Here is a 17,844-nt window from a genome sequence, read left to right as displayed (position 1 = left end):
GCTTAACACAAAGTTTATTCTAGGATAAGAAATTTATTTTCTCTAAAAGTTTATATCATCGATGTCTTCTCGTCACAAGTTCATCAGTTAGAGTCCAAAGTATCATTAGCTTTTTATTGTCAAATCACTTGGACGGTCTAATTCTCCCATGAATCACCGTAGAAGCGAAACAATGCATGATCGCAAGAGTTGGTATAAAAAAATTAAAGTAAGGCTTATGGATTGGGAACTTAGATTTGATGAGAGCTTTCAGCTCATGTGACCTGCCCACTTTTTAATCCATGCATGCAAACCGAGACAAGAAAAGAAATGCTTAGGAAGGTTGGAAGGAGTGGTAAAGTAATAAACTATGCCAACTAAGTTTCAATAGTTCTGTATTTCGATGTAGAAGTAGCTCCCAATTTCAAGAATGAGGGGGCATAGTGGCTGATATTTTATTCATTTGACCTACTAGTCTCAAGTTTGTATTCCCAGCATCATTCATACTAAATCTCCAATTATTACCACAGGATCGTATTCTATCATATGTGTGTATATATAAATATATACATATGTATACATATATACATATATATACTCGGGATTATATAAATAAATATTTTAATAAATACTTGATAAATAATAAAAAAATATAAAAATAGACTTTATCAGTTTGATTATGCAACAAAGGATCCAATGTGTTCTGTCGTGATCAAAAATCTTCACAAGTGTTTATACGACATTCCTAAATAATTAGATAGAGGAATCAACCCTAAACACTATCCCAAAGGTCTATTCAATCTTGTGCCATATGAATAACTCTAGGATTATGATATAACTGAATCAAAATCAAAAGATCCATTCAAAAACACAGGTCACTGCAAAATCATAAAATCTTGTACGGGGCTGACGCTTGCCTAGTGTCGAAAGGTCAAGGAAGTTGGTGACCTGATGATAGGAGAGCTGATGACCGAAGCCCGAGTGAATGGTGACTATAACTATAATAGTCCTAAGGTAGTGAAATTCTTTGTCGGGTAAATTCCGACCCACACAAAAGGCATAACGATTTGGGCACTTTTGAGGTTTGGTGAAATAGACATGTTTGTGAAGATATAAACTACCCATACCTGAATAGAAAGGCCTTCTGAAACTTTATTATTCCTAGGCAGCTTAGGTGGAAGGTAAAGAAGGCCTCCTTTGGGGGGGCCTGAGCCATTAGTAAGACACTACTCTAGAAAAGCTAGAATTCTAACCTTGTGTCAGGACTTATGGGCCAAGGGATAATAAGTCTCAAGTAGATACTTTCTATAGGGCATAGGCCTCCCAAAAGGTAACGAAGGTGTGCAAAAGTTTCCTCGAACCGGTCATTGGCTCTTGAGTGCAAAGGTAAAATAGAACTTGACTGCAAGACCCACTCGTTGAGCAGGGACTAAAGTCGGTCTTAGTGATCTGACGATGCCGAGTGGAAGGGCATATAGAGTTTCAAATAACAAAAGTCAATCAAAATGAGGTTGCAAGCCTCTTGTAAGCCCCTTACATATTGTTTAAATCATGAACAAATTCAAAAAACATGGACATATAGAAATATTATGTCGAACACCTTGCATACAAGGTTCTCCTTAACAACCCATTGCCTCCGTCTCATTGCCACCATGATGCCTCATTGCAATGAATGTTTTTCACCTCTACCCTATCATAAGGCGACTAGCCTAGTCGACTACGACCTTAAGAACTAACTCAATGCCAATAAGCTTCTCCCAAGGTGTTAGAGATATTATGGACGAGGTCCGACCGTTCACGTTAGAGGCTGGATTACTTGTCCTTTAATGCTTGAATCTTATAAGGAGCTCGATCACCACATCTTTGTCCTTATTGATAACAAACTCCTCACTAGTTGTCCCATCATTGTCATTAGTAACAATCTCTTTACTGAACATAAAAGCAACGATGCCTCACAAAGAAAAATAAGGCTCTCGAGATTTACAGAAGTAGTCAATGATTCACAATGGTATCACAACGATAGAGGTGGCAACAAGGATGGTGACAAGGGGCCTCTCCCAACGATAACAAATGGTTGTGAAAGATATTTACAAGATTAAAAAATAGAACCATCATTTGAAAAAAAAATATATATATATATATATATATATATATATATATATATATGAATACTTTTCAAGAAAAATAGAAAAAGGATGAACATTTTCATGAAAATCACTCAAATATATAACTATGCAAAACAATATGAAATATTTTTCAATTATATAATTATTTGAAGAGTAATATCGATTAATAGTGAAGTGTGAGTCAAATTTTGATTTGGAAAGTATGCGTATGTTAAAATTTAAAGTACTGATAGAAGATCACTAATCTTGAAGGCATATATATATATATATATATGTATGCGCGATGACGCCATGGTTGAAATGCCTTAACAAAAATAAAAATCGACCGTTCGATGGAACGGAGACTGTCCTGATTGGACTCGATAAACGGCAGATCTAATCCCGCATACAATAACTTCTATGCTAGCCAGTAGCAGCTATTGCGTTTCTCCATGGCAAAACCCCATCTGCTTCGCCCACCCAATAATTAAGCGCGGAGTTGCGAGACCGGAACGGAGAAAAAGGATGTCATGGTGGGCTCGGTCGCTGGTGAACTCCCTGAGGGGCGACGACGAAGAGGACGAAGAATCGGCGGATGAAGAAACGAGTAATGAGAAATCGCACATCGGATCCCGGTCAAGATCGCAAGAAGGTGAAATAGACGAGATAGAGGAGGTGAGGATTACGCCGACGCGGGGCGTTAAAGATGACCTCTCCGACCTCACCCAGACCCTCACCCGCCAACTCTGGGGCGTCGCCTCCTTCCTTGCCCCCACCCCTGTCGGGCCCGACGGCAGCGATCGGTCGGTTTCCGCAATGTCCGACGAGGCCGCCCTCCCTGCGGTGACGGCGGCGGAGTCGCCGAGGATCGCCGGAATTCGCAGCGATTTTGCGGAGATCGGTGGGACGTTCAAGATTGGGATATCGTCCGTGCTGTCGCACACTAAGGCGGTGGCGGAGATTTCTAAGATCGCGTCTTCGCTTTTGCCGTTTGGATCGGACGAGGAGGACGGGGAAGTTGATGGGGTTGGAATCGATGCGGTTGGTGTTAATGAGGAGGTTTTGGCTTTTGCGAGGAACATCACGATGCATCCGGAGACTTGGTTGGATTTCCCTTTGCCCCCTGGTGGCGAAGACTCTGATGGTATGCTTTTGCCTGCCCTTATTACGTTGTAATTCAGGGCATCTGATTTGGATAATTTATTGCTTAACTCATGATTTGGCATTAAGTCGTGTGTATCATTACGGATTCTTATTACATTATTCAACAGTTTGATCTAAATTATACAGTGCTGCCTAACAAATTTATTGCATTTTCCTATTTCCAGATATTTAGTTAAGTTAATGAGAACTTCACAGGTTTGATCTTAATAGTGTATTGGTGTCCTAGAAACCTATATCGGGATTTAATTTTTCTCATTCTTCTTGGAAATTTTCTTTATCTGATTTATTTAGGAATTCTGGCTAAAATTAATGATAATTTTGTAGATAGCATACATTGATTTGTCCATTAGGTATTATTCTATATGAACTAAGTTTTTCACTCAGGTGCCCAATCTTGATCATAAGGTAGTCTCAGAGAACTGCCAAGACTTTTTTAAATCTCTCTTCATTTTGTGTAACTGTCATTAAAGGTCAAAATTGTTATCCTCCTAGTTCCAATTTCTTCATTCTACTATTGGGTCTAGTGAAGTTGTTTTTCGATGGTAATTTGGTACAGTAATTTTTCTGCAAGTCTTAAAGTTATGATGACTCTGCATAAGTGGTTGGCAAAAGAATTTGAATTTTGGGACTAATGCATTTTGCCGGAAGAGGTACAAATAGAAGCCATCATAAAAAATGTGTCATCTACAATAAGTCTTGATGAATATAGCCAACTCTTCTAGAAATTGAGGTGCTAGTAGAGTGCAATTCATCAGGAGTTTCTGTATATTTTTTTTGCCTTAGGTATGTTTTCTTAGATCCATGAGAAGATTAGGATGGTGGAACCCTTGCATATAAAAGAAAAGAGATAGGCAAAGAGATTGCATTGATTGCCTCTAGATGTGGTGCTGTGATGTTAATTACTCACATTTCGTGTAGAATAATTTTTCATTGCTGACTTAGCCTGGTTGGATGATTAAAGTTTAGTCATGTTGACTTTCAGCCATTCTCAGTTGAGAACCCAGCTTCACTTAGGTCGTCTTGTTAATTATAACCATGAACTTATTAGATAAGACATAGTTTGCTAAGAATATTCATGATGAATTGCCACAGGAATTTAGCTTTTTTTGGCATAACAATGAAAGTTAGGCAGTGTCATGCACAATCTGTCACATCAAGCTCTTGAAGGCTGTCAGCACTTTATCATTTATTGTTAGTAATTTAATAATGGTCTTATTGGTTCATTGATGTAACTTAGGGGTTCATATTCTAATATCAAGCATGTTTGATTTGGTTTAGTTCTGTAACTTTGCCAGTGCAGGAGGTAATATTAGGTATGCTTTCTAAGTTTCTCTGTTGTCCGTCCATATATTCAAATGATGACTATGTTTGCTTTTTTATTCAGACATTGTAAGGAAGGAGTTGACAGAAGACTTTGATCCCACACCTAATGTGTTTAGCTTTTTATGTCAAATGATAAATAAGCTTGCATCATTGATCATTAAGAACTGTTCCTGTTCTGTCTTTTGAGTACTTATCCTCAAATACACTGTATGTGTTAACATAATACCAGCATCATTTGCTTGCTTACATATGGATTACTACTAGTGTAGTCACTTTCAGACATTGTTCTATTACAGGGATTTACATATGTTCCTAAGCATGCATATATATTTATTTTTAAAGAAAAAACCCTTCGATTACTCAACCAGTTTGACAAAATGATACAAAAATTGGAGGACTGTTGCTGGCAGAAACATCCCACAAAACAGCCTCCTCCCTATTGCGGCCAAGGTTTGCCGGCTTATGTACAATGATAAGGTGCTATCTAGATCATAAGTAAATTCAACTGAGTTGAAACTAGCAGCTAGCAGCTTTATATCATCAATTATAGTTTGCATGGGCCATGTTACTTGGTAACATGGCTGCTTCTCCTTCGGTCCCCTCCGTTGTGCTTCCTGCAATTTAGATCAAATTTTTAGTTGAGTTGGTTCCCTCCGTTGCGCTTCCTGCAGAGCTGCAATCACTGCTTCCCCCTTGGTCTAAATTGGTGAAGTTGCGTTGCTAGTAGCGCATCCGGCTGCCACCAACCGCTGCTGTCCATCCCTCAAGGAATATCCAATACCTAACCATGCATATTGCTCATGTGATTAACGTTGGCAATTTTTTCTTTTTTTTTGTGGTCAAGTTGTGGGTTGGATTCATTCATCTTTGCTTTCTAATAGTCATTGAATTTTTTATTTGCTAGATTTTGAAATGTCAGATGCCCAGCTAGAACATGCATTGGCTATTGAACGTCTTGCACCTGAATTTGCAGCTATGAAAGCTGAGCTTTGCCCTAGTCAAATGACTGAAGGGTGTTTCTGGAAGATCTATTTTGTGCTTTTGCATTCTAGACTCAATGTTCATGACGCCGAATTCCTGTCTACATCTCAGGTAAATCTAGTCTACACTCATTCTTTTTGTTTGTTCTGTTTTCCTTTTGGCTTTAGATCTCACTTTATGGATGAGAGTAGAATACCCAAATGACATAAGGATATATCAAATTTATAATCTTTTGCTATTACAATCTTATGCTGTAGAGTTTTGTTATTCAAAAATTTTGTGTTGCATGATATTAAGAATGGTACATAACATGACATTTTCCTGTATATTCTGTCATGGCTATGTGAATGTAGTTAACTATGTCAGTGCTATGATATTCTTATGACAAATATACAGTTGTTCGTTCAATGTTCTTTTGTATAAGAAATGTCACATGCGCATATTTTGTATAAGAATCTTCACATGTGCATATTTGGCTATTATTTGTCGTTTATAATATGGCAATAATGGCTTGTACCACACCAGTCTCTTGTAAAATTTGACCTACTTATTTAAGTCTTTCCTCAGAAATTTGCAAAGTGTGTTTGACTTGATTTTTGATGTCATTTTATCCAATTTATATGGACCTGCTAATTAGCACCTACCATGGACCCAGTGTCTAGCTCACTCTAGTAGCTGGTAAGAATCCAAACTGCAATATAACACCGCTACACATATTGTGTAATGCCTAACATTACAAAGTACAATGATTGAACATCATGCCTATAGTGATTTGTTCTCATTTCATCATTGTTTTCCCCATATCTCTATGACCTCACCCTCATCACTTCGGTTGGAATGCTCTAATTAGGTTTTTCGTTTTGTTAAACCCCTGACAAGATCTGTCAGCACAAGTTTTGACTTGATAACAATGGCCACCTTAATTGCAAACATAGATAAAGTAATCTATACTGGCTCATACTTTTGATTAACAAAATATAAAGGACTTGAATGATTGTATGATGACAATAACATTTATGTCACAAAGTGAATAAATCTTTACGGATAGCATACAAGATTTTGCAATTAGTCAACTTTTCACCATTATCTCAGTAGATGATCCCCAAACACAACATAATTGACAACAACTACAATTTGAAAGAACACTGTTATTACATAATCCAAATGGAGAAACCAAATTAGATTATCTTAGTAAATAATAACTACAGTATCAAAGAAAATAAAAATCAAAAGAAGCCTATTTGATAAAAGATGAGAGGTAAAAATGAAATCCTAAATTATGGAAGAACTCAATTATGGAAGGTGAAACATTAAAACCAGTGTAGAATAGTTGAAGTTGTCACAACTGGAAGTAAACTTACTATAATCACTTCTCAGGATTCTTAAAAAAAAATTAAAACATTGTTGATCTTCTCATGTTTGTTATTTACCTCAAATAAAAAAACTTTTAAGAAGAAAATAATAAATCAACAGTCAACAATAGTACATAAATAATGAAGAGTAAGAAAAATTACTATAATCACTTTCCTTTCTTTTCTTTTCTTTTCTTTTTTGTCATCTATTAATGGAAAAGGCCAGTTCCCACCAAAACACCCCCATGCATCTTTCAAAGGCATCTAAGGACACTAAATTTGCAGGTTCTAGCTGAGCAATGGGATATTGCTCTCATCATGGTCTCTGATTTTGTCAGAATCATTATGCACTGGATGGTATTTACCAGTTTTAAGTGTGAACTGGGATGTGCAGTTCAGATTTGGTATGGGGGTTATCATCCAATAACGCTTTAAATCAAATAGTAAACCCACCCAGTTGTTTTTTTTCCCCTTTAACAGAGACTCTCATCTTCTCCCACTCGCTTGCACTGTATGGTTTGGGGGAACAGGGTCGCCCATTGCTCACCGTGTGATACTCCTCCCCTCCTCCTGCTCCTCTTCTCCTTCTCCTCCTCCGTTGCTCCTCACACCTTGTTGGTACTATGACACATGTTCAGATGAATTGTGACATACTAAGTCAAGACAAGGTTTAGTTAAGTAGGTCAAGTTTAGAAAAGTAGTGTTAACTTGGGTGTTCGTCACATGAGCTCATGCTTGGGTTTTTGGGGTGTTAAATCTCAGTCTTGATCCAGCTTGAGGTTCACTTGAGTTTTATTTCTTTATGAACTTGCAATACTCTAGCCTAGGCTAGGTATTTCATGAGTTGGTCACTGGTGGGTTTGGGTCAACCTAACTTAATTGTTGTTTAGCAACATATTTGTCTTATTTAGACAATCTAAGAAATAATATTTCTCTTGCTTGCTAAATGAAGTTAATTTCTGTTAGGGTCAACCTCCTAATTTGCTGCCCTAGCCAAATTTTTGTATTTTCTAGCCATTTTTAGAAATAGTCTTTTCTGTTGCTTGCAAAATGAACTTAATTTTGTGTTGTACTGCAAAATCTGTTGGTAATAATTTTTTATTCCTCATGTAATGAAGTTGTATATCTATAACATTACAATAAAGTCTTGCATTAACTTGGCTGTAGATTTGTTTTATTCTAGATTTTAATATTTGACATCAGGAACATGATCAATCATTTAAGTGAAAAATGGGATTGGATTGAATTGATTAGATCAGACTCCATGGATCAGAGTGTCTTCGGCAATTTTTTTTAATTGTTTAGTTCAAGTTTTATAATTATTGATTACTTATATAAAATTTCAAGTTTGAAGTTAAATATTCAATTTCTGGTTAGAGAATTTTGGATTTATGATAATGTGATTACTATGTAAAATGTCGTTTTCATGCATGCTATATATATATATATATATATATATATATATATATATATGGCTATTAGCTGTTACATATAGCTTAACAGACACTTGTTGCATTTTGTTTGTATTATGTGATTGTATATGTTATTATGTAATATGTGGATAGTCTTGCATAATATTACATATTATGGTAGCTGATCAAAGTTGGGACTTCGGAAATTCTGATTTTATCTTGGATCATTTTGTTTTGGCTATTGTTGATCCCTTATTGGCATCAACCAATTTTTATAGCTATGTTTTGAATGCTACCTTCAATCTGCATCTATTAAGGGCTATCTTTTTCCATACCAATTCATGAAAGATTTTCAGCTTGCTGGTCTTTTTATATCTTGTGTTGTTCTGAATCTCCTTCGTTGTAGATGCATATAAACCATCTAAATTAATTCCAATCACTGTCTTCAGTTGATGGTGTTTCTGCAATTTAATTCATGTATATAATTTCCCTAATGTTCTCTGGATGTTTTCCTTTGTGTTGCACTGCACTTGTTATCCTTGGCTTGTTTATTATCACATTTGTGTGAATTGGCTTCTTAGAGGGATGATTATTTCTAGTTTTGATTTCCTTAAATCTATATGTGTTTCTTCATGTTGACATATCCTTTTTATTTTGCAGATTGTGGAAGCTAGATCCATTCTTTTGCAGGATTTGCACGCATGGACAAAACCAGAATCTGAGAGGTTAGAAACAGAAGCATCCTATGGTAAATATGATTTTGCAACAGTTCCTGTTGAAGAGAATGTCATGGGATCATCAAGCGCTGTTAATGCTGTATCACCCGCAGCACTCTCATTTGGAGAACCAGCTTCTGATTCCATGAGAGACACTGAGACTGGAAAGCATCCAGTCCAAACTATAGCATCTGATTCCATGGAAGATGTCGCGACTGAAAAGTATCCCGTACAAATTATAGCTTCAGGTCTTGTGGTGGATTTTGAGACTGAAAAGCATCCAGTCCAAACAGATGAGGTGAAAATTGTTGACAAATCTGTCATTGAAGAAGAGTTGGCAAATCAAAGTAAGAGAAAGGAGATATCTAGCCAAACTTCTAGAGACCCGGTGGAGAGGTATGAAGAAGACGGTGATGAATGGTTGGAGGATGACACTGGTGAAGCAAGCAAAGGAGGGGGTCTAACTATTCCATTAGGGCAGGAAGACGATGTATCCTTCAGTGATCTGGAGGATGATGACGATGGTGGTGGTGAAGCCCCAACGAACAGCTTGAAAACTGTGTCAGTTGATTCTCAAACAAAAGATACTGCAAGCTGGGTTCAGCTGAACAAAGGTTCTGGGGGTTCAATGGAAGGTGACAACTCCATCGGTCCAAAGACTAAGTTATCTAATGATTGGCTGGACGTTGAAGATTTTGATGTGGAATGACAAAAAGAACTGTTTCCTTGTAAAATTTTCACGGTGAAGAATCAATATGCCTTCGTATGCCAAAGATCTCACTCTCTCCAATGGCAGGTAGTATATGATTTGCTTGTGGTCTGTGTACATAAAAGTCAAGTCGCATGCAGTATCTCTGAAATTTCAAAAATCTTGCAGATGCTTTCTGATTGGTTTGTTCATTGAAACATCCTCTCCGTTGTTCCTTTTTAGGGATAACATTGAGTACATTTTCTTGATACTATTCAGATGGTAGTCGAAGGAATTTGTGAAGCATGTGAAATCGTGGTTAAAATGGGAATTCACTTGGTGCCTAGAGTTGCAGGAGAAAGCATTTTTGTTGCCCAAGATCGTGTATAGGTGATGCTCTCGAGAATTTTCCTCCATGAGTGGCACACGGATGCCTGTGCAACCAAGGTGGTAGCTTTTTTTTTTTTCACACTTATTACGATTACCATTTAGACAAACGTCTCCTCCCTTCGGGAGATGAGGATCTTTATATGATGCTACTATTGACACGCGACCCTCATGGTAGATTCATGTTTCCTTTTTTATTTTTTTGGTCTCGGTCTTTATACAGATAATATCTCGAAGAGCATTATATTTTCACCTTGAATCTATCTTGGATTCATTTTGGAGTCATCTTGACGCTACCTCAAAGTCATCTCAAAAGTATGATATTTTTACGTCAAAGATATGTCAAAGATTCTTGTGCACATGGGTTTGGACTAAGTTGGGCTAAACAAGACATCAATGACATTTTTACTTAATAATTTGATGTTAGAAAGAGGGCTAACCATTTCATCATAGTTGATGCGATGGTCTCCAGTAAGCACGAGGAGACGCGTAAAAGGTTACGACTGAAGTGACCACTATTGGTCTTTACCCCAAAGTCATTAAAATAGAGAAGACTTCGTTGACTTGAGCTGCCTCATATGAGACCTGAGTTGACCCACCTTAACATGTCGAGAATTGCGACTATAGACATAATATAGAGGACTATCGAGATATGAAAGAGCAAATCGAAGAGCTTATTCGTCGATGGCACATTGGGAAATTTATCTGAAGACCTTGATAATCTTCACCTCGACCTCGGAGGAGATAGCACCTCGATGTCATCATCGAAGGACTCGCTTGGGGAGGAGATACCACCTTGGACCGGAAAGCTTATACTCGAGCCACCATCGAGAAGTGCCCAAAATCAAAAGATGACTCGGAGATAACTTTCAAAAATGAGAAGACAAAGTACTTTGATCTGAACTATGATGACGCCCTGGTGGTCTCTGTAAAAATGATCAATGCTTGAGTAAAAAAGGTCATAATCGACACAAGAAACTCGGTTAGCAATCTCTACTTTGACGCATTTCAAAAGCTCGGACTCTCAGCTAAGGATCTCACTCCAATGGCTTCTTTGTTGACAAGGTTTACGGGTGACTTAATCTCCCCTCTTCGGACCATGAACTTGCTTATCACATTCGGTGATGCAATCATAGGCTAACCCAGACTCAACATATTAAGAGTTATGGTACCAACCTATCATATGATAATGAAGTTCCCGGCAAGAGCCGACATTGGAGAATTAATAAGTGATAAGGAGTCTCGCTGGTGCTATCTAACTACAATCTTTTTATCAAAGAATGCCCAACCTAAGATACCAACATTAGATCCTTAGGATTTTGCTAAATCTCTTCTGTATCTAGAGCCAATGGAGCCATTGGTTAAAGAATCTCTTAACAAAGCTTGTCCTGACTAGGTTACCAAAGTTAGGGCGACATTACCCAAAGAGAAGTAGGTATAGCTTGTCAACTTTCTCCAAGAAAATATCGAGGTGTTCGCATGATCATCAAGAGATATATCGAGAATAGATCCCGACATTGCTTAACACCATCGGAATGCTTTCCTGAAACTTAGTCTATAAAGTAAAAGCATCACAAGTTCACTCTCGAATGCTAACAAGAAATTAGCGATAAAGTAGATAAACAGTTGCAGGCAAGATTCATCATCAAAGTACAATACTCTCAATGGCTTACTAACATTGTATTGGTTAAAAAGCCTAATGAAAATTAGAAAATATGTATTAATTACATTGAACTTAACAAAATATGTTCGAAAGAAAACTACCATCTTCCTCGGATCAATTAATTAGTCAATGTCATCTCAGGACATGAACTCCTCACCGAATGTCTTTTTAGGATACAACCAAATAAGTATGGCACATTGGGATTAGGAACACACTTTTATCACAGACTGAGGTATATATCACTATAGAAATATATCATTCAAATTAAAAAAATTATAAAAATAAGATAATAAACAAGATGTTCAAGCATTAAATGGGAAGGAATCTCGAAGTTTATGTGAATGACATGATAGTCAAAAGCAAAATAGCTGACTCACTCTTCTTAGACTTGGTTGAGACATACCAAGTTTTTAAGAAATATAACATATGCCTTAATCTAGCCAAATGTGCCTTTAGAGTCAACTTGGGAAAATTTCTATAGTTTATTGTTCGTCAGAGAGGAATAGATACAAATCTAGAAAAGATTCATGTCATATTCAAGATGCATCCATCTCGGTTGATGAAGGAAGTGCAACAGCTGATAAGATGAATAATGAAACTTAGCTAGTTTCTATCCTAGTTGACGACAAGTGCCTATCCTTTTTTTGGGCACTGAAAAAACCAAAAAAACAAAGGATCGAGAAGTGCTCGAAGGCATTTGAAAAACTGAAGCACCACCTCGCCTAGTTGCCTCGGCTCTCTTCCTCCGTCCCAAGTGAGACCCTCAACCTCTATCTCATTGCCACTAAGTAAATTGTCAACTCAGCTCTGGTACAAAATGACTTGGGAGTTCAGAAACCTATCTACTCCATTAGTCATATATTAGGCAGAGTCGAGGAGCGATACCTCCCTCGTTGAAAGACTAGCATTTGCGCTAATATTGGCAACCAGAAAGCTTCATCCATATTTTCAAGTGTACCCTATACAAGTAATCATCGATCAGCCACTTAGATAGATTCTTTCAATATTTGATGTCTCGGGACGAATGTTGAAGTAGTCAGTAGAATTAGGTGAGTTTTCAATATACCTAAGGTTGCCATCAAATTCTACTATACCTTGTTCATAGATAGATTTGCCACTTTAGGAAGGGGCAGCATAGGACTCATTCTAAAAGGTCCGAACAAGTAGACATATGAGCAGGCCTTACGGTTTGAATTCAAAATCTCCAATAACAAAGCCGAATACAAAACTCATCTCTTGAGGCTTCAACTTGCCCGAGAGCTTCAAATATAAAATTTGACAATATTCAATGACTCCCAACTCATCGTAAGCCAGGTCAATAGAAGCTATGAAGCCTGAGACGAAATTATAATGAAACACCTTGCCAAGGTACAACTGTTAGCTTCAAGCTTCACCCAACTCAATGTGTTACAGGTACCTCGCATAGAGAATACTTAGGCTGATACATTAGTCAAGTCAGCCTCCACTCAAGATCAAAAGAAATGTTGGTCGTTAGTCAAGATGTTATTGACCCAAACCATCGAGGGGCATAGCATAGCTATGATCGAGAGGAAGCAAGTTGGATCAACGAGATCTTATGTTATAAAAGATACGAGACACTCCCAATTAACCCTACAATAGCTTGGTGAGTCAGGAACTATCAAACATTGTACTGCATGATAAATAACCACTTGTACCGTAGGTCTTTTAGCTAACCCCTCCTTGGATGCCTCACACCATTAGAAGTTAAAAGGGTACTTGTCGAGGTACACGAAGATATTTATGGAGAACACATAGGTGGATGAACGCTCACATTCAAGGTACTTCGATTGGGATTCTATTGGTCGACATTGCACAAAAACGCAATTGCCTAGGTTCAGAGATGCCACTAGTGCCAAAGTTGCGCTTGGATAAAAGCAATCCCTTTGAGCCCAATCGATTATACTTGGCCCTTTGCCCAATAGGGCATAAACCTCTTAGGCCCTTTCTCACTTACCTCCGGCCACAGAAGATTCCTCGTAATGGGAGTAGATTTCTTCACAAAGTGAGTAAAAGTCAAGTTGCTAATATTAATCACCGAGAAGCATGTCAAAAGATTTGTATGAAAAAAATCATTATTCATTTCAGAATCTCAAATGCCCACGTCACTAACAATGAGATTCTAATTTAATAATGCAAGATTTAAAAAGTTTTACCAATCCTATGGGATCTTGTTAATGTTCAGCTTGGTAGTTCATCCTCAAACTAATGATCTTGCTAAGGTTATCAACCAAACCATTCTTAAAGGACTAAAAAAAAGGATCATAAGGGCAAAGGGCACCTGGGTGGATAAACTATCAATAATTCTATGGGCCTCCCTGACAACACTAAAAATTGATTCAGGAAAATCATCGTTCAGTTTGACATTCGGCATTAAAGCTATCTCGGATTGAATACTACAATGAAGAAGCATTTGAAGAGGGATTTTGAATTGAACTCGACCTAATCAACAAAGTTAAAATCGAAGCATATCTATGAACACTAAAATATAAAAAAGTAATGGCAAAACTCTACACCAAACTCTGCACATAGGTTTGCATTAAATCGAACTAACCAAAACGGTAATGATATTTTCTACAAACAAAGTTTCAAACGCTAGTGTTTCTTCTAATGTAGAGACATCTAAAACTAATCCACATTCAAATAAATGATATAATAAAAAGATAACAAATACTGATACCAACAAAAGATCGACATATATTCCAAACGAAACATATCAACCAATGTATTTAACAATAGCATCGATTTGAAGTGCGGTGCGTACTGATTGCAACATCACAATGGCAAAAGAGCCTTGGAACACCTAACAAGGAGGATCCGAAGGCCAAAAGCAAACACATTCACTTAATATTCGTCCCCCTCATCACCATCCTCGCCCTCGGCAGACTCTGCGCCAACCTCCTCATAGTCCTTTTCGAGCGCAGCAAGATCCTCACGGGCCTCGGAGAACTCTCCTTCCTCCATGCCCTCGCCAACGTACCAGTGCACAAAGGCCCTCTTGGCGTACATGAGGTCGAACTTGTGGTCGATTCGTGAGAATACTTCGGCAACGCTGGTGGAGTTGGATATCATGCACACCGCCCGCTGCACCTTGGCCAGATCGCCGCCGGGCACGACGCTGGGCGGCTGGTAGTTGATGCCGCATTTGAAGCCAGTCGGACACCAGTCGACGAACTGGATGGTCCGCTTGGTCTTGATGGTCGCAACGGCAGCGTTGACGTCCTTGGGCACCACATCTCCACGGTACATGAGGCAGCAGGCCATGTATTTTCCATGGCGCGGGTCGCACTTTGCCATCATGGATGAAGGTTCAAAGGCACTGTTAGTGATCTCAGCAACGGAGAGTTGCTCGTGGTAGGCCTTCTCCGCAGAGATGACAGGAGCATAGGATGAAAGCATGAAATGAATCCTCGGGTAAGGGACCAGGTTGGTCTGGAACTCGGTGACATCGACGTTCAGCGCACCATCAAACCTCAGCGATGCGGTCAACGAAGAAATCACCTGCACACGAACAACGCACGTTAAACTTTTAAGCCTTGGCTGGAAACATAGGAAGTGGGGTGATGATGGAAGATACCTGAGAAACCAGGCGGTTGAGATTGGTGTAGGTGGGGCGCTCGATGTCGAGAGATCTCCGGCAGATGTCATAGATCGCCTCGTTGTCAAGAAGAACAGCCACATCAGTGTGCTCCAGAAGAGAGTGGGTGGAGAGGACACTATTGTAGGGCTCGACCACCGAGGTAGAGACCTGGGGCGACGGGTACACGGTGAACCCCAGCTTCGACTTCTTGCCGTAGTCCACGGAGAGACGCTCGAGGAGAAGGGAGCCAAGGCCAGAGCCTGTGCCTCCACCAACAGCATTGAAAACGAGGAATCCTTGAAGGCCAGTGCAGTTGTCCGCGAGCTTCCTGATACGATCAAGGCAGAGGTCGACAATTTCCTTGCCAACTGCAGGAACATCGATGTCATCATCATGCTTTGCACAAAGACATATATATAACAGAGGAGACGGAGGACAAGGATGAGGTGACTACTGGTGTAGTGGCCTCGGGCGAAGTTGTTAGCAGCATCTTCCTTGCCACTGATGAGTTGCTCCGGGTGGAAGAGCTGGCGGTAGGTTCCAGTTCTTACTTCATCGATGACGGTGGGTTCCAGATCGACGAAGACGGCACGAGGGACATGCTTCCCAGCGCCGGTCTCGCTGAAAAAGGTGTTGAATGCATCATCACCGCCTCCCACGGTTTTGTCGCCGGGCATTTGGCCATCAGGCTGCACACGAGAGAGCAGTGTCAATACTAGTAGGCAACACCGGGCCGTTTCCCCCTTGAGAACTGCTTGGACTAAGCGATCAGGTTTCTCTTGTTCGTGTTGTTTGATTTCCATTTCCCTACAGAGGTGTTTTAGTATATCTACGAAGTTCCGCACCCTCCCACCACTTTTTCCGTTCCTATTTCCAGTTACGTTCTATACGATCCCCGTTGCCCCAGCCGATGGTGACAACCCGCACGCTGCCTCCTCGTGCTCCCGTCTCGTCGCCGACTCGCCCTCGTCTACGCCCCTCCGCAGAAGCCAACGTTACACGTAGATCTACACCCACTGGATAGCCTAAACCAGAGCTCTGATTCTGAATGCTTAGAGAACCAAATGACTTGTACGAGATAGGAAAATGAAGGGAATTAAAGGTGAAAAATGAAACGAATCATTGGCGCTTATTGATTGAAACTTGAACCCGTCAACTATAAGAACAGATCGAATGATAAACTATGACTAAAATGACAAAAATATCAAGAAAGGCATAACGATCAGATCAATCGAGAGAAAAGCCACAATCCAACCATAAAGATCGCCTGTAACACAGATCTTGCATGAGAAAAGCCAAAATCGAACCCTAAAACTCGACTAGAAAACATAGATCTACTGCTCGATAGACAAGATCAAGCGAGTCAAAGTCAAATCGGCTAAAGCGAAGTTCGACTGCTTGATCCTGAGAGGAGTTCCAAATTTCTTCACCAGATTCACACATTAACAGAATAGGCTACAGATACAACCAGAAACCGCCTGAAATCCACAAATCTATGCGCTAAACGACATATCTAAACATCTGGCATCGATTATACCCAGAAAGAAAGTGACAAAAGAGAGATCGGACGAGGAAATCGTACCTGGATGCCATGCTCGAGGCAGTACAGCTCCCAGCAGGCGTTCCCCACCTGAATCCCGGCCTGCCCGATGTGGATCGAGATGCACTCTCTCATCTTCGCCGATCGAAACACACTATAGAAGGAGGGCAGAGATCAGACTAGGGAGACAGAGATGGGCACAAGAAGAACGGGGAAAGCAGGCGTGTGCTAAGACGCCTTCGGATGCCTCGAAGACCTCGCTCCCCTGGTGTACCCTTTTTATGGGAAGGACGAAGAGGCAGGGTGGTTGGCGGAGCGCGATCGTCGGGCTTGGCGTTCTAAAAGAAACCAAACTAACCCGCGGTAAGCTTACTAACGTGAGATGACCTCTGTTTTTGCCGCCAGGTTTCCATTTCGAATTCGAAATGGTGTCGCCATGTACCGACACGAGGGAGTGCCATCTTGATGGAGTAATATCAATTCTTGTTCTACTCACTTCAAGTTACCTAAACTTCTACCTGTCTCGTTATTGTTGGGTATAACTCAGTTGAGACGTACGACTTTTGTGGATTCGCCGAATGATAGCGTCGACAAGTGCTCTGTCTGAAAGAGGCAGCGAACCCAATTCCATACCCATGTGGGACCCACAAGCGACCAATTAAAATGCCCAAGTAATAGTTTAGAAGAGAAAATTTGAATTCGCGTCACTTAAAATTTCGCTAATTATTATGAAATAATTTTACATATTTATCCCTTTCACATGTTTGAAACGACACACTTACTTCTCCAAATTTAAATCCAACATATATTTATCCAAATAATTATAACCTTCCATCTATACCTTCAACTATTTAAAGCTTTTATATATGCTAGTCTTGTTATCAACGTTTTTGACTCCATTATTTTTAGACTTAAATTTAGAGGAACGAGTGCCTC

At 39.5% G+C, this 17,844-nt stretch overlaps 2 protein-coding genes across 4 annotated transcripts; one reads left to right on the top strand and one right to left on the bottom strand.

Annotated features, from left to right (window-relative positions):
* Positions 1–2,558: 2,558 nt before the first annotated feature.
* On the top strand, positions 2,559–10,026 carry LOC135641047 (uncharacterized). 3 transcript variants are annotated; one of them, XR_010497553.1, is made up of 4 exons: positions 2,560–3,228; positions 5,476–5,663; positions 8,977–9,828; positions 9,964–10,026. XR_010497553.1 is itself a non-coding variant. In XM_065156043.1 (3 exons), exons 1-3 carry the CDS (start codon positions 2,610–2,612, stop codon positions 9,739–9,741), a joined length of 1,503 nt encoding a protein of 500 aa, XP_065012115.1. In that variant the 5' UTR covers positions 2,559–2,609; the 3' UTR covers positions 9,742–10,026. The 3 variants fall into 3 exon arrangements, 2 of the variants coding, with proteins under 2 accessions (XP_065012115.1, XP_065012113.1); XM_065156043.1 differs by having other exon boundaries at positions 2,559–3,228; positions 5,545–5,663; positions 8,977–10,026; XM_065156041.1 differs by having other exon boundaries at positions 8,977–10,026.
* Positions 10,027–14,462: 4,436 nt separating this feature from the next.
* On the bottom strand, positions 14,463–17,238 carry LOC103986585 (tubulin alpha chain). The gene is made up of 4 exons (XM_009404612.3): positions 16,951–17,238; positions 15,823–16,057; positions 15,366–15,736; positions 14,463–15,289 (listed from the first exon to the last, which is right to left on the bottom strand). Exons 1-4 carry the CDS (start codon positions 17,041–17,043, stop codon positions 14,633–14,635), a joined length of 1,356 nt encoding a protein of 451 aa, XP_009402887.1. The 5' UTR covers positions 17,044–17,238; the 3' UTR covers positions 14,463–14,632.
* Between the last annotated feature and the right edge of the window lie 606 nt (positions 17,239–17,844).

This window comes from Musa acuminata, chromosome BXJ3-6 (genome assembly GCF_036884655.1).
Source record: "Musa acuminata AAA Group cultivar baxijiao chromosome BXJ3-6, Cavendish_Baxijiao_AAA, whole genome shotgun sequence".
In the NCBI taxonomy this organism is placed as follows: Eukaryota; Viridiplantae; Streptophyta; class Magnoliopsida; order Zingiberales; family Musaceae; genus Musa; species Musa acuminata.
Note: the sequence above shows the minus strand (reverse complement) of the source record. Positions and strands in the feature narration are given on the sequence as shown.